The 27,256-nt window shown below is 42.4% G+C and overlaps 1 protein-coding gene across 13 annotated transcripts in view; it reads left to right on the top strand.

Annotated features, from left to right (window-relative positions):
• foxp1b (forkhead box P1b) overlaps positions 1-27,256 on the top strand; it is a 206,943-nt gene that overhangs the window by 174,350 nt on the left and 5,337 nt on the right. For 8 of the 13 annotated variants that reach the window (XM_064968880.1, XM_064968874.1, XM_064968882.1 and 5 more), the window contains 10 exons: positions 2,601-2,790; positions 8,290-8,403; positions 14,883-14,970; positions 17,247-17,330; positions 20,815-21,026; positions 21,156-21,255; positions 21,974-22,075; positions 23,778-23,899; positions 24,756-24,825; positions 25,058-25,224. In XM_064968880.1, coding sequence (XP_064824952.1) covers positions 2,601-2,790; positions 8,290-8,403; positions 14,883-14,970; positions 17,247-17,330; positions 20,815-21,026; positions 21,156-21,255; positions 21,974-22,075; positions 23,778-23,899; positions 24,756-24,825; positions 25,058-25,224 — 1,249 coding nt within the window. The remainder of the gene's footprint in view (positions 1-2,600; positions 2,791-8,289; positions 8,404-14,882; positions 14,971-17,246; positions 17,331-20,814; positions 21,027-21,155; positions 21,256-21,973; positions 22,076-23,777; positions 23,900-24,755; positions 24,826-25,057; positions 25,225-27,256) is intronic. The other 5 variants (XM_064968885.1, XM_064968883.1, XM_064968886.1 and 2 more) reach the window with 2 other exon arrangements.

The raw sequence follows: 27,256 nt of genomic DNA, 5'->3' as shown, positions 1-27,256 counted from the left end.
GCCCAGAGGATAGGGGCTATTTTTTATTCTGTGGATGATGGCCTGCAACTGATGTCATTATGAACGTTAAATCAACTTTCTGCTTGCTTGAACATGGTCACCTGGGTACGGAGGTACAAGGACAGGAAAAGGTTGAAGAGCTCGGCCTGTCTGGATGCCAGAGCTACCTGCAGGGGTAAAATTGAGTTGCCAGGCCGGTGATCAATCAAGTGTCCCAACAACATACATTTTTTAAAGTGCTTGTCTGTATTTCCAACCTATAATGAGTGGAATAGCATTGTTGAAAAATGGGAAAATGGAGGATAAACCAATCCTGCATTTTTAAAATGGACAGACTGGGGATACAAAAAAGGATTTAGAGATCCAGTGTTCCTATGTTTACCATAGAAATCAGATGCTAACTTCTCAGGAAAAAATAGAAAGCTGTTTGTCCAAACATAGAATACAATACTGTTTTGAGATTTTCATAGCATTACATTTTATTGTCATTTATGGTGTCATTATGAACAACTCTCGGTTTGAAGAGATCCAATGAGGACAAGGTAGTTTAATAACAGAAGGACATGGGACCAGGGGATAGAGTGGGAGAGAAATAAGGGGGTACGTTAGGAAGGAGACAGCTCGGTCCCAGTCCGTTACCCCTCTCATCAGAGGAGTCTATGGGACCGGTTTCATCTGAGTAAACAGTGGTGTCGAGGTCACCAGGACTGGCTGGTAATTGAGGGATAGTGGGCCACCCTGTCAGCCACACAGGCTAAAAATACATCGCCCACTGTCACTGGGCACCAAGTGGGGGGGAAATGATTGTACCCACTGTTGAAGCACAGGATACTCACTCCACCAGTGACCTTCCCCATCCAGACAAATCATCATCATGGAAAACTTTCCCTCCAAGGATCATTCCCACCATCAAAACAACAACGAGACCTTAATAAGACAAGTGAGAAGCAACGACCGAAGGATTTAGCATGCTTTTGTGCAAACAGGAACATTTTGGCATGTTTTGTCTGTCAGGGCTGTGTCCTTTGATTAAGGTACGTCAAAGAATGTGAGTGAGTGAGTGAGTGAGTGAGTATAGGAGAGCGTGTTAAAATATTTGAATGAGGAAAGACACTCTTTGGAACGTGGAAAGGTTATTGATTTGTCCTGCAATCATTTCCTGCTCTTTGATATGCAAACGATCTAGTGTGAATTTACAGCAATCCTATCAGACTCATTTCACAGTTCTTAGTCCCTGTGTCTCTCCAGAGTCCTTCGCCTCATTAGGCCAATGTTCTCCATTACGAGCATAATTAAAATCTTCAGTAGCTTATCAAATTAAAAAATATTTTTGCTGATCGTATTGAGATCTTCACTTCACAGTTATTTTCCACAACAGGAATAAATTAAGGCTAAGCATTTTGTATTACGATCTGGCGCTTGAAAGGGCCACTTCTGGTATCTATAGAGGGAGTGATTAAAACGGGGGGAAATCCGGAGAATATAAACCCATCCCGAGATAAGCATGTGCAAATCATCTTTCATTTGCCATTGCTCATTTTGAGAATGGATTTAATTAATTGTAATGTTAAACGAGTGGTCTTGCACATCCAGTTGAATTCACAGCATATCCAAAGGGTATTTCAGTATGTTTTAAACATGTGACTCATTTAAGGACAGCTCTGAATACCCAATACAAATTTGCACACATTCCCATAGTGGATCTTTCAATATGACATAAAAAAAAAATATGAGTTAACCAAATACATTTTGGAATGACAATATAAATGGCTAGAGAACATATCCTCACGGGGGGGGGGGATTTTTTCTTTTTCTTATCAGCTTTTGCCTCATTTATGTCAAATGAAAGCAGGCTTCTCCGGCGCGGTGGTAACAGACACTGTACATACAGACACATACACATATACATTGTGTGCGAACAATGGTTGGGTTCTCTTCCAGATGGTGTACAGACACAGCATTATCCTTCCTGCTCCCCAATCTGAGGGTGTCACAGATCGCTGTCAGTCAGCAGGAGAGACAACATGCTCTCTCAGTGTATGTGTTCCAACACACGAATGTCTTGTCTTCAAGGGATTTCCCCCCCCCCCCCTTCTTTTTAAGGCTGCTGTGTGAGATGCAGTGTGCTTGACTTGTTAAACGAGGTTTAAGTCTTCTGTGTCAGTTGGAGGCGGTGCTGAGCTTTAAGTATTTTGCACATTAATGCGCTTCTGAGGATATTACCCCAGGGTCCTGGAGGAGGTGGGGTGGTGTGGGCTGTTTTGGTTGTAACATTGCTATTGTAAACTTTTGTGTGTGTTCTGCCTCTCCTCTTGTTGGGGAAATGATGGTGATTATTCAGATTTCATGCCTTGTCTGGATGTTAATTATTTACTGTGGGCATGAAATGCGTGTGAATGCCAGGGATTTGTGTATACGAACACGCTTCAGATCACAGGGAGAGAGCGGGGGGGGGGCAAGCGCTCTCAGTGTATTACCCTGTAGTGGAATATTTTTTAATTAATACTTGGCTTTGTTTACAGACCCTTTGATTTAATTATGTGATGAAGAGAGTTGGATTAGCTGCTAATTGATTTAGTTATCCAATTTGTTTGTTCCAGGCATGATTCCAGCGGAGCTTCAGCAGCTGTGGAAGGAGGTGACGAACGTGAAGGAAGAGAACAGCAGCAGCAACAACAACAGCCACCGCGGCCTGGACCTGTCCTCGCCACAACCCCCCAAGAACCCCCTCCTCAACCAACACGCCTCCACCAACGGACAGTACATGAGCCACTCTCTGAAGAGAGAAGGGTGAGTCTTCCCCCCCCCCCTTCCACCAGATCTAACAGCTTCCGTGGAACATGCTGGGCACAATAGCGTTTATTACCAGGGAATGGGTTGTGCCCGAATGTGTTGCGAATGAAGTTGAGCTCATTGATTTATCATTAAATATACCACAGATTATGATATTCGCAACAATCTGACTTCTTTTTCTAAACTGGGGTACAACTAGGCATGTCCTTTCTACTTTATGAAAAAATATCTAACTGGAACTCATTATGTGTGACATTATCTTTACTGTCATCTTTGACTAAAGAAAACAGGAGGCCTACATAGTCCCCATTTAAAAACTGCAATTCCTTGAAGGGGCCTAAGTTGATGGACATGTTCCCATAGGGCTTTGCCCACAGATGAATATTAATTTATAGTTTGTAAGTACCTTCCTATTTTCATTAAGACGCAGGCTTGTTCTGTGTTTCGGAATCCAGTTGGGGATTGCAGTGAAACACCTGGGAGCGAGGGAATGATTTCGAGTTTAGATTGCAGTAATGAAAATGGGATCAGCACACGATTAATTAGAGGGTCAAGGGTGCTGTTATTTCAGTTGCACTTAGGAAACTGCAGCTGTGACTTGCTGGGCTCTGTTTGGTTAAATAAAATTCAAATTACCAACGTCCTCTCAACAACAAAAAAACACATCCAGCCACCTTTGCTTTCCCTCCGGATTGTGACGTTTCTGATATTCCCAATACAATACAAGAGATGACTAGCCTTCTGTATGTGTGGCGTTCAGAACATATTGAAGTCGAGCAATTCACACTGATGTACTGTATTCTTTAGTTAAATAATTATTAGCATCATGTATATTACATAACTAAATTTTAAAAAAAAAAAACACATTCTAACTTTAATTGGAATATGTGTCAAACAGAGTTTATTATTACATGATGTACAAAATACACGATCAATATTTGATGTTGATCTGATGTAAGATCGACGTCAAACAAACCCTCTTTTCGTTGGTGACTTGACGGGATGTTTGTAGGTTTCCCCGGGCCTCTGTGTCTTTAAGGAAGGAATTAATTTGGCATCCAACACTTTGACTTGTTTTCTTGCACTGAGGCGCTGATCTCTGGATTGCTGGTGAGGAGCCTCCAGGCGCCATGAGCTCACTGCACAACATCTGACTTGTTTCACTGATCAAAACCTATGTGTCATTATGAAAGCACTGCAGATGAAAACACGTTTAGCACTCTAAACCATCAGGCCTTGGGAGGTGGAGAAGGTTTCAAACACAGACAGGCAGATAGATAGTCCTCTATGGTGGTAGTGGGGAGATACAGGCCTGCATGGAGAAACCTGGCTGAGTAACTGACTGATCTCACTCAGCTGTAGCTTAACTTTGAATGCCTTATTTGGAAAGGAAATAAATGCAATGTGTTTTATTGATTACGGGATACTAGTTCATCACATGCGTTTGTTTCAATATAATGTGAGACATTTTAGGTCAAGTGGTGTGACGTCAGCATTTTGACACTCCTTTCGTACATGTTGACGATGATGTCTCACCGAATGTCCACATTTCACTGAGACATTACATGGAAAAACAGATAGATCCACCTCTATCCTTTTCACACACTGTCCCAGCCACGTACAGCACACACACAACACCACAGAACACACAGCAAGCTCCAGACACCTCTCCTAGCTCAGTGCAGACAGTATCCACGGGCCCTGGTGCATTCAGTCTGCTCAGTTAGTCAGTCTGAGCTCTAGCCTCTGTGGCTGAAGATTAATCAGAGGGGAGGATATTGACACGCTCGCTTCATCACCTGCTTCAGATATGACCAAACAACAAGTCCCAGCTGAAACATTGGAGAAGACGTGCATGAGAGGCTGCCTCCGATGCCTTGCGCTCCCTGTCAGAGATTAAAGAAGACGTCAACAGCAGTTTAACACACGCTCCAGTGAAGAAGGCAGTCTGGGGTTGAATATTCACAGAGTATCTTAGATCTGTCAGAATCCCAAGCAGGTGATTTCTCAGCCGTTTCTCTGTTTTGTGCTGTGTGTGGATGGCAACACAACGTTTCCAAACGCGTTTTTCAAATATAGATGACTGATATAAATGAGAATAAAAAAATTTAAAAAACCTATTAAACACTGTATGATGCCAATTTAGATTCATACAACTACCAAGAGCATATTCATCTCTTTTGATGATGCGGACTCCATTCCAATCAGAATCCTTGGGAGAAAAAAATAAAACATCTGAAATATTATTAGGCATGATTATTCCATACAAAGCTATAAGAGACGTCTGTGTTATAATCCAGGGATTTGAATAATCAGGTTTTAGATAATGACCTGGACTGGGTGTAAATAGAGAGCATCCACTCATCCTCCCAGTGCTGAACATAATGAACTTTTAATTGATGTGGTTTTGCAAGTCTTTTTGTCATGCAACAGAAACAAGCCACTCTCATGGACCTATTTTCCCGGCTGGGCTCAGATTGGTTTACAGCAAGCCCTAAGTACCATGTAGTTAGTTTCATGTGTCATATAAAATCTGCCCGGGCACAGCGACGCCTGCAACTAAAACCTTAAGTGCATCCACAGGCATCATTCACAGGTCTTTTAACTTCCGTCTTAAGGAAGGAGGAGAAATTCAATCACTGCAGAGACGAGACGTTGTTCCCACTTTTAGCAGCCTCCAAGAGCCCTCACTCGTAGCAGGACGGACAGGGATCCGGACTGAATACGTCTCAACATGGTGAACGCCCTCTCCCTGTCAGTTCGTCAGACTGGTCAGAGCTTTGGGATGTGAGGAGAGAAAAACCCCTGTGAGCCAGGTCTCTTTGTTCAATGATTTGCTTATTTAAATGCAATGTATCCCATCTGTACCTGACGTCAATTCCCCATCCCTTTACTGCAATCATTTTGTACAAGAGAGAGAGGGATAGAGAGATGTGGAGGGAAGAGAGAGGGAGAGAGATGTGGAGGGAAGAGAGAGCGAGGGAGAGCATCCTCCTTACAAAGCATTTGGCCCACTTACTTCCCAGCAACCATCAGTAACCACAGCTCAGGGACTTCAGCTCAGCAATCTGTTAAGGAGATAAATAATCTGATTTGGCACGACACTCCCCTCTCTCTCGCCTTTAATTTGTCTTACACCCGGAAAATGATAATTAAATCATTTAGGGGTAAACCCTTGAGTGGCAGGAGATATGAGAGAATAGAGTTGGGGCAGTCATCGATACTAATTCTGAGAGATGATAGACCTTATTGTGACTGGCTGTACAGACAGACCACATCCAGACTCTGACCCAGCTTGGTAGACACATCCATCCTCTTTCTGTTTGGTAGCAATAGACTGACTGCCCCAGTGTACTGTATGATCTTACTTAGCACCTTACTTAGAAATAGACTGATTGTGTACAGTGTTCTCTGCTTGTGTTTTTGCCTGCAGTATGGTAGGCCTATGTGTTGGTGTTTACAAAGTGCAACACCTGGAAGATTTGGCCACATTCTGTCTAGGTAGAGGAGCTTTTTGTTCCTATTCTATGCAGGAAGCAGATGACACGGTTTCCCTCATTGCTGTTACAAGATCATTAGAGTTCTCTTCCCCCAGGCAGCAAGGCAGCCTGACAATAATAGCATCCTAACAGACCTGCCCAGGGTGCGAGTCACATTTAACTCCACCACAGGATCAGAGAGAGATAGAGAGAGAGAGAGAGAGAGATGAGGAGCTGTTTTTTCTTGTGTAGTACCGAATGAGCTCACAATAGGGAGAAATCCCACAAACTTCAACTATTACACTAATGTAGCTCATTTTGTTAAATTCTGTCATTTACCACTGTTTAGTCATTTGCCGTTTAAAAGGGCGCTTCTGCCACCAGCTCTTCCAAGCTCTGTGCTCACCGACTCCCAGTGCCCACTCCACAATTCAATATCTTATTAATACCGAATTAACCAATGTACCTCCTCCGAAATAATTAAAAAAGGATCTCTTTAAATAAAAAATCAGCAGGAGCTTTCAACAGTCCACACATTTCCTTGTTAAAAAGTCATTGTAATAGATCTTCTACCATCTATTTATTAGCTGTATCAAAACAGAGGTGTTAATGCGTATGCATAATTCATCATTTATTTTTCTTTTCTTTCTTTTTTTTTTTAAATATGTCTGACTTTGGAGGGCAAAAAACTGTTAACCACATTCATGAATGGTTCACTGCTCCCTAATTGTAATGCAATTATCACGTTATGAACAATGTGAACTCTTAAGCAAGTAATTATAACGCAAGAAAAACCTGTGACGACCCTTAAAATTTCCTTCTTGAGGTACAGCTTTACCAACATCTATACAAATTTGATTTTAATCTTAACAACGCCGTAGTTTAATCCTGCAAAATTGGCACACCCCGGTTTTATATTTTATATATATATATGTATATATATATATATATATAATGAAAGATTAATGAAGATTAATGAAAGATTGTTTCTGTAATTGTATGCGTTAGGATTGGTTAAATTGTGCAGAGGGCTTTTCAACAGTCATCCTTAGGAGAGCAAATAGTATCCATATGAATCAGACAATAGTGGTTAGACTGAATACCTAACGACGGTACTGTGGGGATTTGGACCTACTGAATCTTCCCTTGCCCTCTCTCCCTTCTCAACTCCTGCAGAATGGGTCATTGCGTAAGCAGCAGTGGTGTGCTAGACTAGAGAGCCACTAGCAGCACAGGTGGTGGCGATATAGGACAGTCCCCAAGACTCTTGTAGCTGACACTTGTACAGTGTCTGTGTCCATATGGCACACTGTCTTGTTTTCTAACACACATCGTCTACACACGCAGGCCTCTGCGTTGTACTGTTTCTGGTTATACTCTGTGTTTCCACTTGACTTGCCATATGGAAGATTTTGTGTAGTTTGTTTTTCGGGACGATCCTGGTATTTACAGCAGATGTTGTGAAGCCGTAAGCCTCTCCTCAGCTGTGCAAGTGTTTGGTCCCTTCTGACGTCGGTTGGTCCGTCCGTCAATCGGTAAATAATTTGCTAGCAGACGGGGGTGTTTGGTGTTTACTGTTTGTGCACGACAGGAGGCTGGCAGATGGATTTTTGTTGTGGGACTGGCCAGCCCGTTCCTCCAGGTGGGTTCTGGGATGGGGCTCAGCGGTCAGGGCGTCTCAGGGAATCCCTGTCTGCCTGGATCAAAGTGGGCTGCTACTCGGATCACTGACAATAAATAGTGACATATTGGGTCCCTCTCACAAGGACTGCCCCTACGAGGGCCGCAACCTCCAGCCAGAGAGGAAGCATAGAACACAAGGCTCACACTGCCCACAGTTCAAAGGTCAACACAAAGACAGGTTTTTGTGTTGAGACCCCACAAGGGGAATTCTTTCCAAACCCATCAGCATCCTCCACTTCAAATGATGTAGTTCTGTATCATCAGCCATTAAGACATCCTCCACAAAGGGATTGTTAATAGGCAGGCATTAATGCCATCTGGCTTTCTCTTTCAGATCAACGCTAGATGACCACCACCACTCTCACCACAGTCACCCGCTCTATGGGCATGGGGTTTGCAAGTGGCCTGGATGCGAGGCGGTATTTGAGGACTTCCAGTCATTCCTAAAGTAAGTTTACGCTGCATCTCTCTGCAGTATGTTATGTAAAGTACCATCAAAAGTTTGGACACACCTACAGTACTCATTCCAGGGTATTTTCTTTCTCTTTACTATTTTTTACATTGTGGAATAATAGTGAAGATATCAAAACAATGAAATAACACATATGGAATCATGTAGTAATGACACAAATGTAAAACAAATCAAAATATATGTTATATTTGAGATTCTTCTTGGCATTCTCTCAACCAGCTTCATGAGGTAGTCACCTGGAATATATTTCAATTAACAGGTGTGTCTTGTTAAAAGTTAATTTGGGTAAATAATGGTCTCATTTGATTCAATATATATATATATATATTCAATCAGTTGTGTTGTGACAAGGTAGAGGTGGTATACAGACGATAGCCCTATTTGGTAAAAGACCAAGTCTATATTATGGCAAGAACAGATCAAATAAGCAAATAGATAAGACAGTCCATCGTTACTTTAAGACATGAAGGTCAGTCAATCCGGAACATTTCAAGAACTTTGAAAGTTTCTTCAAGTGCAGTCGCAAAAACCATCAATCGCTATGATGAAACTGGCTCTCATGAGGACCGCCACAGGAAAGGAAGACCCAGAGTTACCTCTACTGCAGAGGATAAGTTCATTAGAGTTACCAGCCTCAGAAATTGCAGTCCAATTAAATTCTTCACAGTGTTTAAGTAACAGGCACATCTCAAAATTAACTGTTCAGAGACTGCGTGAATCAGGCCTTCATGGTCAAATTGCTGCAAAGAAACCACTACTAAAGGACACCAAAAATAAGAGACTTGCTTGTGCCAAAAAACACGAGCAATGGGCATTAGACTGGTGGAAATCTGTCCTTTGGTCTGATGAGTCCAAATTTGAGATTTTTGGTTCCAACCGCATGTCTTTGTGAGACACAGAGTAGGTGAACGGAGGATCTCTGCATGTGTGGTTCTTATCGCGAGGCATGGAGGAGGTGTGATGGTACGGGGGTGCTTTGCTGGTGACACTTAACCAGCATGGCTATCACAGCATTCTGCAACGATACGCCATCCTTTCTGGTTTGCGCTTAGTGGGACTGTCATTTGTTTTTCAACAGAACAATGACCCAAAACACACCTCCAGGCTGTAAGGGCTATTTGACCAAGAAGGAGAGTGATGGGGGATGAATCATATTTTATATTTTATTTTACCTTTATTTTACTAGGCAAGTCAGTTAAGAACAAATTCTTATTTTCAATGACGGCCTAGGAACAGTGGTTTAACTGCCTGTTCAGTGGCAGAACGACAGATTTTGTACCTTGTCAGCTCGGGGATTTGAACTTGCAACCCTTCGGTTAATAGTCCAATGCTCTAACCACTAGGCTACACTGCTACATATGACCTGGCTTCTACAATCACCTGACCTCAACCCAATTGAGATGGTTTGGAATGAGTTGGACCGCAGAGTGAAGGAAAAGCAGCCAACAAGTGCTCAACATATGTGGGAACTCCTTCAAGACTGTTGAAAAGCATTCCTCATGAAGCTGGTTGAGAGAATGTCAAGTGTGTGCAAAGCTGCCATCAAGGCAAAGGGTGGCTACTTTGAAGAATCTAAAATAGAACATATATTTTGATTTGTTTAACACTTTTGGTTACTACATGATTCCATATGTGTTAATTCATAGTTCTTATGTCTTCACTATTATTCTACAATGTAGAAAATAGTCAAAATAAAGAAAAACCCTTGAATGAGTATGTGTGTCCAAACATTTGACTGGTACTGTATGTTACTCCAGTGTCTTGTTCCTGTGGGTGTCTGGCGCTCTTCTTGAGACGATTAAGGTTTCCCCTGGGGCTCAGTTCCACTACAGGTGCAACGGTTTGTTATGTGTGTGTTTGTACATTTGTGCGCATGGGCATGTACGTGTGTGTGTGTGTTTGCGTGCGTGCGTGCGTATATGTGTGTGAGTGCGTGTTGGGTGTATTGTTGTGCCTCTCTGAGGGTGTTGGGGTGTGGTCTCCACTGGGCCCTGTAGGGGCCTCTAATTCCTGTGATAAGTACCGTCCCCATGGTGATTCTGGACGTTTTTCCCAAACAAACAACGGGAGGATGTTTATCTGGGGCACCCGACACTCAGGGCGCTCCGCATGTTTGCCCTTGTCACTGGACAGGGATTGGTGTATGTGCCTTCACTTCCCTCACTCAGCTCTTTGTGCCTCTCTCTTGCTTTCTTCCTGTTTCTCTCTGTTTGCTCTTCTCTTCTGCTGTCTTTACTTTTGTCTCTACACTGCCTCTCTCACCAAACTTGCCTAAGAAGCTGTCTTTAGATCACACCTTAATAACAGCACCAGAACTAACTTATTTTCACATCTCAGATTCAGTAGTTTTACTCCTCAATAACCTAAATTATAACCAAGGCCATTGGACCCTCTAAAATATTTACATTTTAGTAATATAGCAGATGTTCTTATCACGACTTACAACTGAGTGCATTCTTTTTCATATATAATACTTATTTTTTTTCATACTACTCTCACGTGGGAGTCGAACCCACAACCCTGGCATTGCAAGCACCATGCTCTACCAACTGAGCCACACAGGAATCGGTCTCAGGGTCTTTTGGCTTCTTCTAATTCATATCCACTCTCACCTGGGCCTGTGATGTACTGTATCGTCCCCTGTCCAGACCTGACCCTGGTTTACTAATCAACATCGTGTGCAGTGTTCTGTGGGTAATCCAACACATGACACCATCATGGCTACAGAGACAGAGGATGAAAACATCTGTGCTGTGGCAGCAGATCAATGGTTGTCTGTCATCCCGGATTAGTGGCACTTTAAACAAGATATGACACATTTCCATTATCCTGGGCCTAAACTAAAACAAGTAGTCAGGGCACACAGAGGTCCCTCACAAGATACAGTGGGTGGAGACTTAACAGTCACTTCTGCTGTTCCTACTCTGTGGTTGGCTTCTCATTTCATACTATGCAGCTGGTCACTTTGAGAGAAGTTTGTTTTGAAAAGTGTCCTAAAGTGTTTACAGCACCGCAAAACACTTTGAGATCATTTTTTATGATAATAATGTAAGCTACCCTGGATTTATGTGAACTGAGAGAAAGAACAGAATGTTTGAGTCCGTTTTTTTTACTCTGTTTTTAACACAATTTTCACTAAGTTGTTTGACTTAACATTACAAATTAGCAAAAATGTGTCTATTTTCTTCTCCCTTCACATCTCAGTTTTGGGAGTGTCACCTTTAAAACCATCACTTTATTGTATTCTGACATTGCCTCACACTTTGTTTATAGAAGTGAGCGGAATTAAAATCTGTATGCCTGGTAAAGCTCTCCTTAGAAAAAAAGCCTTTTAGTGCACTCTGCAATGTTTTTATCATGGCAACATCTTGTTTACTTTAGTTGCCTGCCTAAACTTCTCGGAACATGTTAAGAAAACCTTTGGAGAGAGTCTCTACAAAGCCGCCTTTGTGTAACAGCATCAGGCAAGAGAGCAAGCAGCTCACCAAGGTGTTAACTCTCAAACCCTTAAGCACTTCCACATGAAACCCAGAGACTGATAGCCCACAAATAAAAACAATGAATAGTTCAGGGATATGCTAACAATACCTTTTATAAATGATTGTTCAGGCGGATAGATATGTTGGAAGTGATCTGGAGGAGACAGTAGAGACTGTGTGTGTGTGAGAGACAGCAGAACACTGAGTATTGTGTAGGAGAGTGGGAAAGGTGAGGAAGACTAACGTCAACCAGATTTCAGCTCGGCATGCCAACTATAACAACTAACACGGGAGTGAAATGTTGTTTTAAAGTGTGTGTGTATTTATTCTGTCTTTTAAAGGAAACATGAATACCTACATGCACTGTCTCGATAAATAAAAAGGGCCAAATCCTATTCCTGTTTTCAATTCAGTGCTGTGAGAGGTGGGGTCCGGATCGTAGCAGAGCTCAGTGTTTTTATGAGGGTCAAGACCCCCGCTTCAGTGGCCGTTCAAAGGTCACAGCCAGTGAAACACTGCACTGCCCTCTAGTGCTGCACCCTCTGCCTCTCTCTCGCTCTCATAAAACGAACTGACTCTCATACCTCAACACTCTCTGAGAATTGCTGAAGAAAGAATAGGCTATTTGGTGGGTATGTATTTTGTGGACAATGTTCTTCATATATTCTCAACATAGGTCTCCTAAAAGATGTATTTGAAAATCGTTAAAAAAATATTCTTGAATATCTTATATTTAAAATGCAGTTTGGACCCGATGTGCAAACAGTTTTATTAAAAACAATGAAAATAAGAAATGAAAATGTACACAGTGATCAGCTACAGTGTATATGGACATGTGCCATAGTGCTGGTCCAAAGTAGTCGGTCCAGAGTATATAATTAAAACCAGCTAAAAAGAAATGCACACTAAATGATATGTAAAAAGCTGACTGTGTAAGGAATGTCTATTTAACTTGTTTTATTGTGGCAATTTACATTAGGGACTGTCATCCTGACAGAAAGCTTTTAAAATCTGTTTCATTTCAAGTCCAGAAAGTGACACATGCCAACGTTCATAGTCTCTCTCAATGTCAATTCCCCGTATCCCCAGCTAGCTCGCTGTATCCAGACGCTCTTCGCAGGGCTGCATTAGGGGCCATTTGAATATTTCATTTCCTATTAATTATGCACTGTGACTCTCCATGTCATTAGAAGGGGGAAAAAATCTCATGTAACAAAGGATGAAAAGAAGCAAGGCGCATGGCTTCCGTGAACAGAGAAATTCCGAAGCTCATCACGTAGGTCACCCTTCAATGAAAATGAGGTCTATGCCGGTTAAATAAATTGAAGTTGAAACGTCTTTACCTATTCTTTTTTTTTTGTTGTAAGATGTACTGAAATGTTTACCGGTTTCAACCTACTTAATTAAATGGCCTTTTATTTCATTCTGATAAATGTGGAGTTGAGTGGACAGAATTGATTTCAGCAGCCAGGGATATCTTTCACGCTTTCTTCAGATATGCCTTCATTTCTGTCTTTTTGTCAAAATAATTACATTGAAAATACTGAATATATATTACAGACTATTTAAAAAAATATATATATATATATATATACAACCGGGACATCTGAAAAGCACTGTATTTGCCATAAAGTTTTAAATCAATGTGCCCAAGGTTGAAAATAGCCCTCTAAAAGAGAAACCTTCACATTCAAGCAGAATGCCATCAATTTCCCCTCCCTTCACATAATGTCAGTTTTGTGTGTGTCTGTGGCTTTTTAATGCACAAATGTGTTGTCGGTATGTTAAGCAATCGGCCCATAACAAAACTGCCAGGGTGGCCTTTAGATTTATTGGGCCATCACTTCAGCCTGGCCTGCCATTGCTGCTGCCCCGGTCAGGTCTGGCTACTTTTTTGCAATAAATGACAGAAAAATGTGTATTTGAGAAGGCAGGCACGTCGCACACCAATTCCTCCCTCTGCCGGCGCCACTGTGAGCGCGTAGAGGCATGCCTAGTGACAGTGACCTACATGGTCACTGAAGATGTGATATAATTTATGATATATATAATATATTGGATCCATTAGCGAGCATAATGAAGTAGTGAAATGAAAGGGTATTTGTGAAATCAGTTCAAACATCCTGCTCGGATTATGATTAAATGATTAATGAAATGCCCCTGCATAAGCATTTTCAAACAGTAATTCATGCGGAGGCTGATAAAAATCCTCCAATCATATTTCCTTCACTCGTGAACCTTATCTCCACCATTTTATATAAATCACGGGAAAAATCCTGTCTGCTGCCGGGCAAGCTACTTATTTAGATTAGTTATAAACGTGCAGGAAAAGAGAACATCTTCGCAGTATAAAATAATCATGCATAATTATATTCATAATTCAAGTTTGTGACAGATTCCATCTCTCTTCTTCTTGTTGTCCTTTGCCTTTCCGTCTGGCTTCATTTGACTTCTCTTCATCTTGATGACATAATTAACAAAATAATCCACCAAAATAAGGAGAATGTGCCAAAAAGGCATAACCAGAAAGGCATATGGTGCCATCTTTGAAAAGAAAGGTTGCACAGTGAAGCACTGTATAATTTACTAACTTAATCCAACCTGAAATTTTTAAGTCATTTTTCTTATCTATGAAGTTAAGTTTGAGCAGATATGGCCACCTCATGAAATATGGATTCCTTTCTTCTTTGCTTAAATAATTCCTTTTCAGGTTATGCAGATATTGTTTTATAAATCCTGGTAATATTATGGTAGTTTTATATTTCTGGATCTGCACAGTATTTACTCATTATTATCTGTATGTGTGTTCACCATTCCTACTTTATTCCCACAGTACCCATACAAAGGAATTACTAGATCACGTAATCACATAAAGAATTCTAGGATTTTTATTCAATTGTATAAAAGGCTGCAGTAAAACCATGTGAAGACGCACTGAGCTGAGAATCTTTGTTTTCTCTTTCTCTTTCCTCTCAGGCATCTCAACAATGAGCACGCCCTGGACGACAGGAGCACAGCCCAATGTCGGGTGCAAATGCAGGTCGTACAGCAGCTGGAACTACAGGTATTGTCTCTCGTTTTCGCCAAATATGTGTGGCTCCTTTCCTGACACTACCTCTGTCTACTGCCCTCCCCCTGTCTCGCAAATATGAACCATGGGTCACACATTGAGGGGGTGGAAGAATAAAATGATTTTGTACATTTGTGAGTAACCAGTCATTAAAAATGTGTTATGTATGCATGACAGCAAGGCAAAGATATATGAAGGGCTCCGGGGCTAAGTAGAGAAGATAATTACATTTTGAATTTTACTGGGTTTTAAGGTTATTTATGACTTTAAACTGTTTGGCACCAACAATAAAACACTTCTTGAAAATGCTCAGGCAGCAGCCAACGATGGGCTTCCTCAGTGTCTACTAGGTTTATTGGAACAGAAAGATACGGTACAATATTTCTCACAAATAACAGTGATAAGGAATATTAATGCAGTCCTCCCATGAGTGGTCTGATAGGCACTTCGTCCATACGAGGGACCCTGGAAAATATGCATATGTACATTAAGTATGCGCTAATGGAAAAAGGGATGGCACAATTTTGGTCCATTAGTGTGCGTAAGTACGAGCTGTGGAGAGGTGGTCTGAACACTCTCTACTGGTCCCAATGGCCTTTAGGCTGGAACCAGGTGCCTTTGGGGAAGGTTTGCACATATTTTATTACAACTGAAAGGTAGACACAACAAACCATGCCATTTAACTGTTGTTTTTGTGTATTTATTTGTTGCTAAGCAGGCATTGTCATCAATGGCATTTTTATGTATAACAGATTTGATTATGTATATACAGTTGAAGTCTGAAGTTTACATACTCAGTTATTCACAATTCCTGACATTGAATCCTAGTAAAAATTCCCTTTCTTAGGTCAGTTAGGATCACCACTTTATTTTAAGAATGTGAAGTGTCAGAATAATAATAGAGAGAGTGATTTCGTTCAGCTTTTATTTCTTTCATCACATTCCCAGTGGGTCAGAAGTTTACATACACTCAATTAGTATTTGGTAGCATTGCCTTAAAATTGTTTAACTTGGGTCAAACATTTCAAGTAGCCTTCCATAAGCTTCCCTCAGTAAGTTGGGTGAATTTTGGCCCATTCCTCCTGACAGAGCTGGTGTAACTGAGTCAGGTTTGTAGGCCTCCTTGCTCGCACACGCTTTTTCAGTTCTGCCCACAAATCTTCTATAGGATTGAGGTCAGGGCTTTGTGATGGCCACTCCAATACCTTGACTTTGTTGTCCTTAAGCCATTTTGCCACAACTTTGGAAGCATGCTTGGGGTCATTGACCATTAGGAAGACCCATTTGTGACCAAGATTTAACTTCCTGACTGATGTCTTGAGAAGTTGCTTCAATATACCCACATCATTTTCCCGCCTCATGATGCCATCTGTTTTGTGAAGTGCACCAGTCAGTCCTGCAGCAAAGCACCCCCACAACATGATGCTGCCACCCCCATGCTTCACGGTTGGGATGGTGATCAGAAGCTTCTGAAGCCATGACATCATTTTCAGGAATTTTCCAAGCTGTTTAAAGGCACAGTCAACTTAGTGTATGTAAACTTCTGACCCACTGGAATTTTGATACAGTGAATTATAAGTGAATTAATCTGTCTGTAAACAATTGTTGGAAAAATGACTTGTGTCATGCACAAAGTAGATGTCCTAACCGACTTGCCAAAACTATAGTTTGTTAACAAGAAATTTGTGGAGTGGTTGAAAAACGAGTTTTAATGACTCCAACCTAAGTGTATGTAAACTTCCGACTTCAACTGTACTACCATTTATCATAGTTACAAACGCAATGACGATGAACATAATTTTAACCTCAAACGACGAGGTTACAAGTTCAGTTAAGTGTTTCACAACACAATACCATATTACTTATTATTTCCGCTCTGGTTGTGTGTATCATTGAGAGCAACTTGGTGTGTGTGTTTATCAGCACATCCTGATTCCTCCCCCTAACCCAGCATATCTCTATAATGTGACCTGGCAGCTACTGTAAGACAGAGTGGACAGTTTAAGACAGGTAGGCAGATCCAGGGTTTGTTATTGGCAATTGGACCTCGAGTATAGTTTAACCTTGAAGAAGAGACATCGCCAGGTAGACTTGTTCATGAACATTAAGGTATCAATATACACCAAAGTTTATAATCAGAGCAGCATATTAAATACATATATATGACATACAGTGAGAAATAACATAATGTTTTGGATTGTACTACAGAGAATGAGATTTTTGTTCATAAAGGGTTTAATGGTCGTTTTTTCCCCCCCTTCTCATTACAGCTAGCGAAAGACAAAGAGCGTCTGCAAGCCATGATGACGCATCTCCACGTCAAATCCACTGAGCCCAAACCGACCCCACAGCCAGTGAGTAAACTCTCTACCACATGTCTGTTTTCCGTCCTCCTCGTCTCTCACTTGTCTAATTGCCACACTTATATGTATTCATGTATTTCCTCATCTCTTTTATGTACCTGCTAAACGAAAGCAGCTGCTCACTTGAGAGGAGCACTAAAAAAAAATGTTTTGGTCACATATTTTGACATCCCAGATTCTATTTTGTTCTTATGATTAACTCGGAGCACATGGTAACAGCGGTCAGTGGTGGCTGAACTGGTGTTGGTATGAGCCGACACCATAGACCTCTGTAGCGTGGTAAAATATAGACTTTTCTTTGAAATTGAAAAATCTCCTCAACGTCTTCAATTGGTTGATGGTATCCTGGGGATTCCCCCAAAATAAGCTTCAGAAATTACAACATGTTTCTCAAATTAAGAGCAACCGTGATGGCTGTTCAATTCATTATCTTGACACATTTTTCGGACCATAACACCATGTATGTTAAGTCATCATGTCTCGATATAACTTACTGTTTAATCCTTGTCTTACAGGGGTACCACTTAAAAATACAGCGTACTGCTATTTTGTCACGTTGTTAAGAAGGAGCGCCATTACCATAGTTCAGTCATTGTGACAGTTCATTCATAGTGCCAAAGGCATGAGGGCCATTGCACTGCTGGGCTGAACACAGAGACACACACACACACACAGAGAGAACCTCTCCTCTGACAAGTTCCTTTCAAAGCCTCAATCATATATTTACAGTCAGTCTGGAGCTATTGATGGGCAGAATCTCTGTACGGCGCGCCACATAGCGCAGGAAGGCAGGCAGGAAGGCAGGCAGTCAACAAAGTGCCTGGAGATGTAACAATAGGCTGCTTGTCGGAGCTTTGCCTCTGTCACACACACTGATTGTGTAGATTAGGCTTCAGAACGAGTGCCTGTCACAGGGACATTTGTATATGAAAAGTGGCTGGGGCAGCAGATAGCATCTTGACTTCTCTACCTCTCCCCAGGGCCAGTGGGAATGGCTGTGTCAGGGCTCTGTGCTAAAGCTCTGGGGGGTGGGTACCAGACCAGTGCTGCTTTTATTCAAATAAATACAATTCCTGCATTCTCCAGCGGTGGTGCAGTGCATGCTGGTAGCTGCCATGATATGCTATGATAAATGTGTCTAGCCGTGGTGTGGCTCAGTGGCTGGATCAGTGGGGGAATCCCACAGTCCCAGCTGGAGCTCTCAGTTAGACTGGAGCTGGAGCTGACCTCAGACCAGGCTTTAGACTATAGACTGTTCAGGGAGTGGGTGTTGATGGGAGAAAAACCATTCAGTCACGACAGACAACAGCAATTGCCTGCATTTTACAGTTACTATTTTACAGTTAGTCCTAATTAAATACATAACACATAGATATATACTGTACATACAGTGTCAACTGAATGATTTAATTTATTCCTATGAGCTTTTAAAAAATATATATATAAAAAAAAAGAGCTGGAGAATACAGTGCATAAACTGTGTGTGTGTGTGCGCATGCGTGTGCATGCGTGTGTTTGTGTTTGTCTTTGTGTGGGCGTGGGGTTGGGTCTCTGTAGTTGGTGTCACTAAGCATTCTCGTCAGAAGTCTGACCTTTTCGCAGTACATAATTAAGGAGGGACTTTTTTGTTTATTTTCTTTAGCAGCTTGGCAAGTCAAAGCCAGTATAATTAGATCACCAATTACCATTTCATTAATTTCTGTCTGAAGTCTCATTTTGTCTCTGCACTGGAGTGAGCCCAAATGCTGAGGGAAACAAAGGCCAGGCTATTACCAGGCTGTCTGGCCTATTGTTGAGGGCCACTCACTGTTTTTGGCTTGGGAATATGGATGAAACATGAAACAAAGACTGCTAATCCACAGGAAAATAAGTCTATTGATAGTATTGTGTCAGAAAACAACCAACCCAAGTGTGATTTATTTGGCCCTTGATTTAGAATAACACCCTCATACAGTAGTGAATGTACCGTATACATTTATGTGCTTACAGTAATTGTGTAACACATTATTTGTGTAGAACTCTGCCAAAAAGGCATATTCTGGCCTCAGAATTCTTAATAAACATCACATGCTGTATTTACACATCTCTATTGATGCAGGAAAAAAAAACAGACACAATTCCCATGTTTTAGCAGGTGTAATGCAAATGAATACAAATACAGACTACAATTCATTCAAAAAAAAAATCACACTAGCCGTAACCTCGTTAAGTCAATGTCATGTCAAGGATAAATATAGCGGTGGTGCCAGCCGTGCAGGCAGCCCCAGATTTCTTTATTATATACCTGTCTATCATGTGGGGCCCTCTTGGTGGTAATGACTGTTAATAGGGTTGTGGTAATTGGGTGGCCGTGGAGGATCCATGTGGGGGGGGGGGTGAGATGTTAAACACTGTCTGTTCACTTTCACCTGCAAACCCTGCGCCTCCACTGTAACCCACAACCATTATCAGCTAAACGTAGACATCTGATACCTTCAAAGCAATTGACAGCGTTGGCATTTCATTAATTTGTTAGCACAATCCACAAATGATTGTCAAAGATGAGATGCCTCCTGCCCTCTCTCTTTCTCTCTCTTCTCTCTCTCTCTTTTCCTCCCCTCTTTCCTTGCAGACTAAAGTCATGTTTAATTTGGAAACTGGCCTCCTTTGGCAAATGAGCAATTAGAACAATTTTGTGCGAATATGTATATGTGTCATTAGCTTTCCTGCAAATTAATAGCAGGAGCAATGGGTCAGACTAGAATTTTCCACTTGACTGCTGCTCCACTGTGGAGGCTTGGCAGAGTTTGGAAGCAGCCACAGCTGCTGGAAGCCATGGTATACGTTCGGAGCACTTGGCTTAATTCGTTTACCTTGTAGCCATTATTACTAATATCCCTCCCCACACCCCCACCCTTGACAGAAAAGCAACCCCTCTCATTCTCCCTCTCAACCAAATATTTGGGATGCATCTTGCGCCAGACAGCGTAGCCCAGGTGATGGGGTCATTCAGATACAGCATTTAATCATCAGATCACCTCCATAAGCATCTCCTAATTAGAGTCCTTACAATACAATTTCAGCTTGTAATTAGCCCAGATTGGCCGCTTCCTTTCCGTGGCTTATTAGTAGCTGCTCAGCGGTAGGTAAGAATCACATTGTCATTTGTCAGGGCTGTTAGGGCCGCCCATCTCCCCTCGCCAGTCGCCACGGATGTGATGCCAGCAGATCAAACAAAGGGAAGAAAACAGGGAGCTGAGCCGTTAGAGGAGTAGGAGACTGGAGGTGGAGAGAGCATGAGCAGGACTCCTCGGTTGTTTTCTAAGTGTTTAGCGAACGTTCACAGATCATCCTCGGGGTTGGCCATAATTAGAGCTGTGATCAGCTTAGCCAATGAGGCATCTGAGACGCCGGGTAATTAACGAGCTTTTGTCTGTCTGTCTGTCTGTCTGTCTGTCTGTCTGTCTGTCTGTGTTTTGTTTACTCTCCCTCCCAGCTCAACCTGGTGTCCAACGTCACCTTATCCAAAACAGCCCCCCCTGAGGCCTCGCCCCCTCTGAGCCTGCCCCAGACCCCAACCACCCCCACGGCCCCCCTGACTCCCCTGTCCCAGGCCTACTCCGTCATCACCCCCAACAGCCTCCACCACAGCGTGGGCCCCATGCGCCGGCGCTACTCTGACAAGTACAACATGCCCATTTCCCCAGGTATTGGAAGCATATACCACACACACATAAACACACACACACGCGCGCACATACAATTTCAAGTCTATCACACTACAAATGTATCTATAATAGCTACTAACTATGGCCTTTCTCTATGTTCGTCTGTATGCTGTGTTTGCTCCCTTTGTACAGATATTGTCCAGAACAAAGAGTTCTACATGAATGCTGAAGTCAGACCTCCCTTCACATATGCCTCACTTATACGCCAGGTAAGGATCCTCTGGTCAGATGCCTCCGCTCTGCACTTCTCTGAGCTGGTAACTTGCAATGTATTTAATCTGTCATTTAAAGGAATAGAGCCTTTAATCTGCTTCAGTGGCTTCTGTCGTTAGCAGAACACACATTAGATAAATATTCAGCCAAGACACAGCTTATTTTCTGCTATTTTTTTCTCTCCCTTCCTTGTTAAATTTCAAATACAATTGAGACGCGCAAGCAGAAGATTAACCATCTGCAAATGAGTACAAGAATGCACTCGGGACTCCAAAAAACGGCCATAAATACCATTTGCTTTTGATTAAGCATTACAGTGGATGTGATTATTATGAAATTCATTTCACACAACAGTAGGGATGAGCCTGTTTTAAGATGGCCAGTCAATTATCTGGCCAGCCCGCAGTAATCTGTGATCTCAGGAATGTATCTAAGCCTGGCATAATTGCTGACCTGTAATCTGCCTGAGAAATGTTTTTGCTTCCCTCCATTTGCACTGACAAAAGAAATATATTCAAATTGTGAGATTTGAATGGGAACCAGACAGTGTTCCATAAACAAAGCGAGAGGGTACACATCATCACACGGACAGACGATGAACTGTCGTCTGTGTTCTTTCAGGAGAGCACACACAACCTGCATGCCACTTGTGAATAATTGATTGTTTTTCAGAGGGAACAAAATGTTAAATGTTGTTTCTGTCTCTTTTTCCAGGCTATCCTTGAATCACCGGAAAAGCAGCTAACACTAAATGAAATTTACAACTGGTTCACACGAATGTTTGCATATTTCAGGCGCAACGCCGCAACATGGAAGGTAAAATCACTCTTCACATTGACTTCCTTAGACTAATATAAAGGGCAGGGACAGTTGTGTTGATCTTGTGGAATTAAATGATGTCAAATGTATAAAGTTTAAATGCAATGAATGAGTCTTTACCCAATTCATAACTTTGCCCGCTTGTTCTATCCGAATAGAGCCACCCCTAACACAAACTGTCTGTAACCTCGCAGAAAAAAGTATAAGGGAAATTGTGCATTCTTGTAAAAGAAAATCCCCACCTAATATTTGGAGATGTTTTTGGTAGTGGGTGGATGTGTTTAACTCCCTACTGTGCTGCCAGGGACTCCTGGCCGAGACACTCCCACAGAATTTAAACTGAGAACACCTTTTCCACTGGGCCACACACACACACACACAGGCAAACAAACCCCAAGAGAAACAGAGACAGAAAAAGAGAGGACAGACTAAAACCAAAGGAGAAGCTAAGAAGTAAGAGAAAAGAGAGTGATGAAGCATTGAAGGCTACCCTCATAAGGCAGGGAGGGCCTGTAGTGTAGCGTATCCACAATGCAGCTGTGAATAAACCCCTGAGCCCCACACCAGCCCCCCTCCACAGCTCACTGTCCTCTCTCTTTAACTGCCTGCCTTCGCAGGCCGCTGACAGCCCTACCATAGGGGCACATTGGAGTTATAAACACCAAATCCCACACTGTGAAACACTCCTGCATAGAGGCATGCATGCATGCACACACACACACACACACACACACACACACACACACACACACACACACACACACAATAAAGCACTCAGATGACAAAGGGCCATACGTATACAGAGTTCCAATCTCATGTGTCAGTGATTGGTTTATTTAAAAGGGCAATCTGCAGTTGTTACATCCATTTTTGGACTTATAAATTAATTATATGTACCCATTGATTCTTAAATAATGTAACTTATGAATGCCTCATGAGTTTAGTTTAGCTGTGGTACCCCATCAGAACCCAAAATATAAGCTTATTTGACGCATATTTTAAACACAAATAAATGTCAACAAACACTGTATAGCCTCAAAACTATAATTTTGATGGCATGGGTGGTCACCGTTTGCATCCATAGCTCTGTCTTTGGATTCTCCAGCCTCATCCCTCAGCTTTTTACCGAAACAACAGTGGCGGGGAAAGCATGTTGTTATTGTTTCAACTGCTGATTGCCACTTTAAGAAAAGTAACCCGCATACTCTGCAAATGGTCTTATGAAAAAGCTTATCATATATAACCCACAAGCTGAAGCTTTTGGAAATGTGTCTTTTCCATTATTGTTCAATTGTAGGTAAGGTCATTAACTGAAACTGACAAACCAAACAGACTGGTTTATTTGATCAAGGTCTTTGTTCAGTTGGGGTTTTGTTATCAGTAGGCTCTTCTCAAATGGCTCATCATAAATTCATCATAAATTCAAGCTCTATGAAAGATATTTTAATGTTGTTGAAATGAAACTGTATTGCCATAGTAACTGGAAAATATTTCCACAATGTTTTTGTCATTTGATACTTTTGGCAGTCTACTGCCAATAGATCACTGATACTTGAAAGAATGTACTGTATTTATGTCCAGGATCTATCATGTGTCTGTCTAAATGTTTCTTCTCTGAAATGAAGTGGTTCATTATTAGACATTTTCTTGTGTTGATAGAATTTTTCTCTCCCTTCTCTTTTTTTTACACCAACTGCAGAACGCAGTCCGGCATAATCTTAGTCTTCACAAGTGTTTTGTGCGAGTAGAAAACGTTAAAGGGGCTGTGTGGACAGTGGATGAACTAGAGTTCCAAAAGAGAAGGCCACAAAAGATCAGTGGGTAGGTCTGCCATCTCTGGCCGACTCTGGCGTTTGTCTGGTTGTGGATCTATGGGAAGAGGCTGCTCCATGTCATTGTCTGCGTGCCACGATGTCCCCCAAAGTCGCTGTTTGCTTTAGTGTGCAGCATCCCCCGTGCTTTCCGTCTTCTACTCCTGGTGGTGTAACCATAACCCACATTGGCTTGTGCTTATTTTCATGTTGATCATCTCCCTCTCCTCCCTTGTCCCTCTGTCTGTGACTGGTGTTGGTCTGTCTGTCCCTCTGTCTATCTGTCCCTGTGTTGTTGTGATCACTGCATCTGCATCTGGCTGCCCTGATGCTCATCTCCTGCTCAGGGTGCCATTCGCACCAACCTTTCCCTGCATAAGTGCTTTGTGAGAGTAGAGGATGAGTTTGGGTCCTTTTGGACTGTTGATGATGAGGAGTTTAAACGCGGCCGCCACGTACAGCGAGGCCGTCCTCGGAAATACGCCGCTGATGAGAACTTTGATGAGCTGCTCGTACAGTAAGCACTTCCGCCCACTCTGCTTCCTGACCCCCAACTTCCCCCAACCCCCCTCCCCCTCCCCCTCCCCCTCACCTCCTGCATGCTCCGCCTCTGTGTTCCCATCAATGCCTCTGTGTTCCCATCAATGCCTCTGTGTTCCCATCAATGCCTCTGTGTTCCCATCATGCCTCTGTGTTCAGCTTTTCCATCATACATCGTGCTTTTACACAACCTGCTTTCATCGACCTGTTTTGTCTTCATTACAATGAATTGAAATGATTCTGTGAACTTTTGGGGATTGATCAAGTTGCATGGAATGTATTAACTGGATGATGAGCATTTTCTAAACTAAAGTTGTTTTCTGCAGAAGTCCAGCATTAGTGAAGAACATCCAGACCAGCTTGGGTTATGGGCCAGCTCTCTCAGCAGCCTTCCAGGTAAATGTGAATACTGACTCAGTCTCAAGCTCTCTGGGCGTTCACTGCTTTACCTTTTAACCTTTTACTGTGAGGGAAAGAAAGGCAGGAAATAATAAACATAACACTGTGTCCACCTCCTATTCCTGGTCATTCTTCCTTGTTTTGGATGTGCGGGTGGTGGGTTGGCAGGCTGAAAAGTGCTGACAGTTTTCTTCCGTTTCACTGTTTTAACACTTTGCATGCTTTTCAGGCTTCAATGGCAGAAAACAACATACCTCTATACACTACTGCTTCCATTGGAAGTCCCACCCTCAACTCCCTGGCGAATGCCATCCGAGAGGAGATGAACGGAGCGATGGACCATGGAAACAGCAACGGCAGTGACAGCAGTCCGGGACGCTCTCCCTTGCCAGCTATGTGAGTGGCTCCTTACTTTTTATCTGCAGTATTTGTTTAAGACTGGAGGAAAGGAAAGAGTTTCAGCTGGTCACCACTGATACAAATATAATGGATTTTGATAGAACATTTAAAAATCCACTCAAATGCTTTAGAATTTTATATTAAATGTCAATGTTATACTAAATGAACAGTGATAAACAGGATTATATAAGTAAAGAGAGGATGATATTGGCGCAGTTGAATGAAGGGTCAGGGCCAGGACTGTGGCTGCAGCCCTCCCTGAAAATGGAAACTCCACCTTCTGGAAGGTTTTAAAGCCAGGCAAGGCCGGGAAGAAAAGACCGGAGCCCTCTGTTATTTCAACACAAAGTTTATAAACTCTTCTTTATTACGGTTCAAAAATGTGTCCTGCCATCTGCTGAGTCCAGCCATAATCACCTCTTCAATTTATTACAAATATTTACAAAATGCCAGAAAGAAAAGTGACAAAGCTGCTGTCTCCTCCACACTGAAACATGAGCTCCAACACGTTCAGAACCCTCTGAGCCGTCGAAAGAAAAACAAGAAAAAAAGCATAATTATTCTAGTAGAAATAGTCCAAGGTTCCCATGTAGGAAAGCTGTGGTCGGCCTGGAAACCACAGTTCCCTATTCACTTGTTGTATAGGAGTGTCTGCTAAGTTGTTTGAAGCCTAAAATAATATGGGGCAGGCAGCATCGTTTCCAGATGTGGGGCACCGATGTGCAGCTCTGCTAGATTTAGGGATGGCCCCGTAAAACATCAGAGCTAGAGGGAAGTTGTGCCGGAAAACAAAAAGGTGCAGTATTGAGCTTGTGGCGAAATGGAGAAAAGTGCCATCCCTAATCACTGTGAACATAGCTTTGGGCATTGCTCTGGAACAGGAAAGGCAGAGACAGGATGGGTGTGCTGGCCCAAAGGCTGCCTGTGTCTCTCTCCCTCTCTTTATCTTGAGGCTGATTAAACCCATATTCTGAGCTTTTTCACAATTACTCCGTGTGGATAAGCTTTATACGAGTAGAAAATTTGTCAGAGCGTTCAACTTCAGTGCGTTTGCACAGCGCCACATTTCCTCTATCTTCTATGAAGCAGCACGCCTTCAAACAAACGTTCAGGTTTCACGAGCTAGCACCCTCTATCGCTCTCAAGCCGGCTCCCTCTCTCCTCTCTGTTCTCCAAGAGATGCACCTCACACAATCTGCAGACTCGCAACATCCTCGTCCCACCCGAACCAAACCTGGCTCACAGCTCTTCACCTGGTGTACAGACATCCGGCTTGACTATGGAGTGGCCCAGGCCTTACATGTGTGTACCAGCTGTCTATCTCACAGCCCTGCATGGTGTTCGTCAGAGTTAGGCTTTTAACACAGGGAGGAAAACAGGGGCCGTTCTATTTTACAGGAAGACTATAATCAAGTATCCAGCCTCAGCCAGCTAATTAAAAGCAGAGTGTGGAATCAGCATGCAGTTCAATAGCATAATAATAACAATTTCATGTTTGCCCTGCAGCTAGGGATTGAGACCTGAGGCGATGTGACTTGTGGAGTTACTTTGATCTGAAACCAGTAGAGAAGCTGACTTTACTTTTCTCCCTGTTTTGTCAGCTCGTTTGTGTTGCACTTGTTTTCAAGTCTGTGGGTAAATACATCTAATTTGTGTAACGTTTGTGGTTAAATAAATCTGGAACGTGCATGCCGCTGGCGGCTGGTCAAAACAAGCTTGGCATCTCGTACTGACACATAGTGACGGGGGACATAAATGTATACAGTTACACATTGCCATATTATTTTTGGACGATAATATATCGTTATTTGACTCTGTGTATCGATTTCTAAAAAATAACAATTGAAATGGTTAGAAAAAGGGGAAAATATCCCACAGATGCTCATAATATGCTACCCCCTTTTCCCCTCCTCTCTGCGCCTGTGGAGCCTCCTTCCTGTGCGCTTTATTCCTGCAGTGTTTCTGTAATGAGAATTTGGCAGATCTCATCTCTTTAGCGCCTCTTTTGCCCAGGCAGTGGGCTGGGTTC

This window comes from Oncorhynchus masou, chromosome 6 (assembly GCF_036934945.1).
Source record: "Oncorhynchus masou masou isolate Uvic2021 chromosome 6, UVic_Omas_1.1, whole genome shotgun sequence".
Lineage (NCBI taxonomy): Eukaryota > Metazoa > Chordata > Actinopteri > Salmoniformes > Salmonidae > Oncorhynchus > Oncorhynchus masou.
The sequence above is the reverse complement of the archived record's forward strand: the minus strand, read 5'-3'. Positions and strand labels throughout refer to the sequence as shown.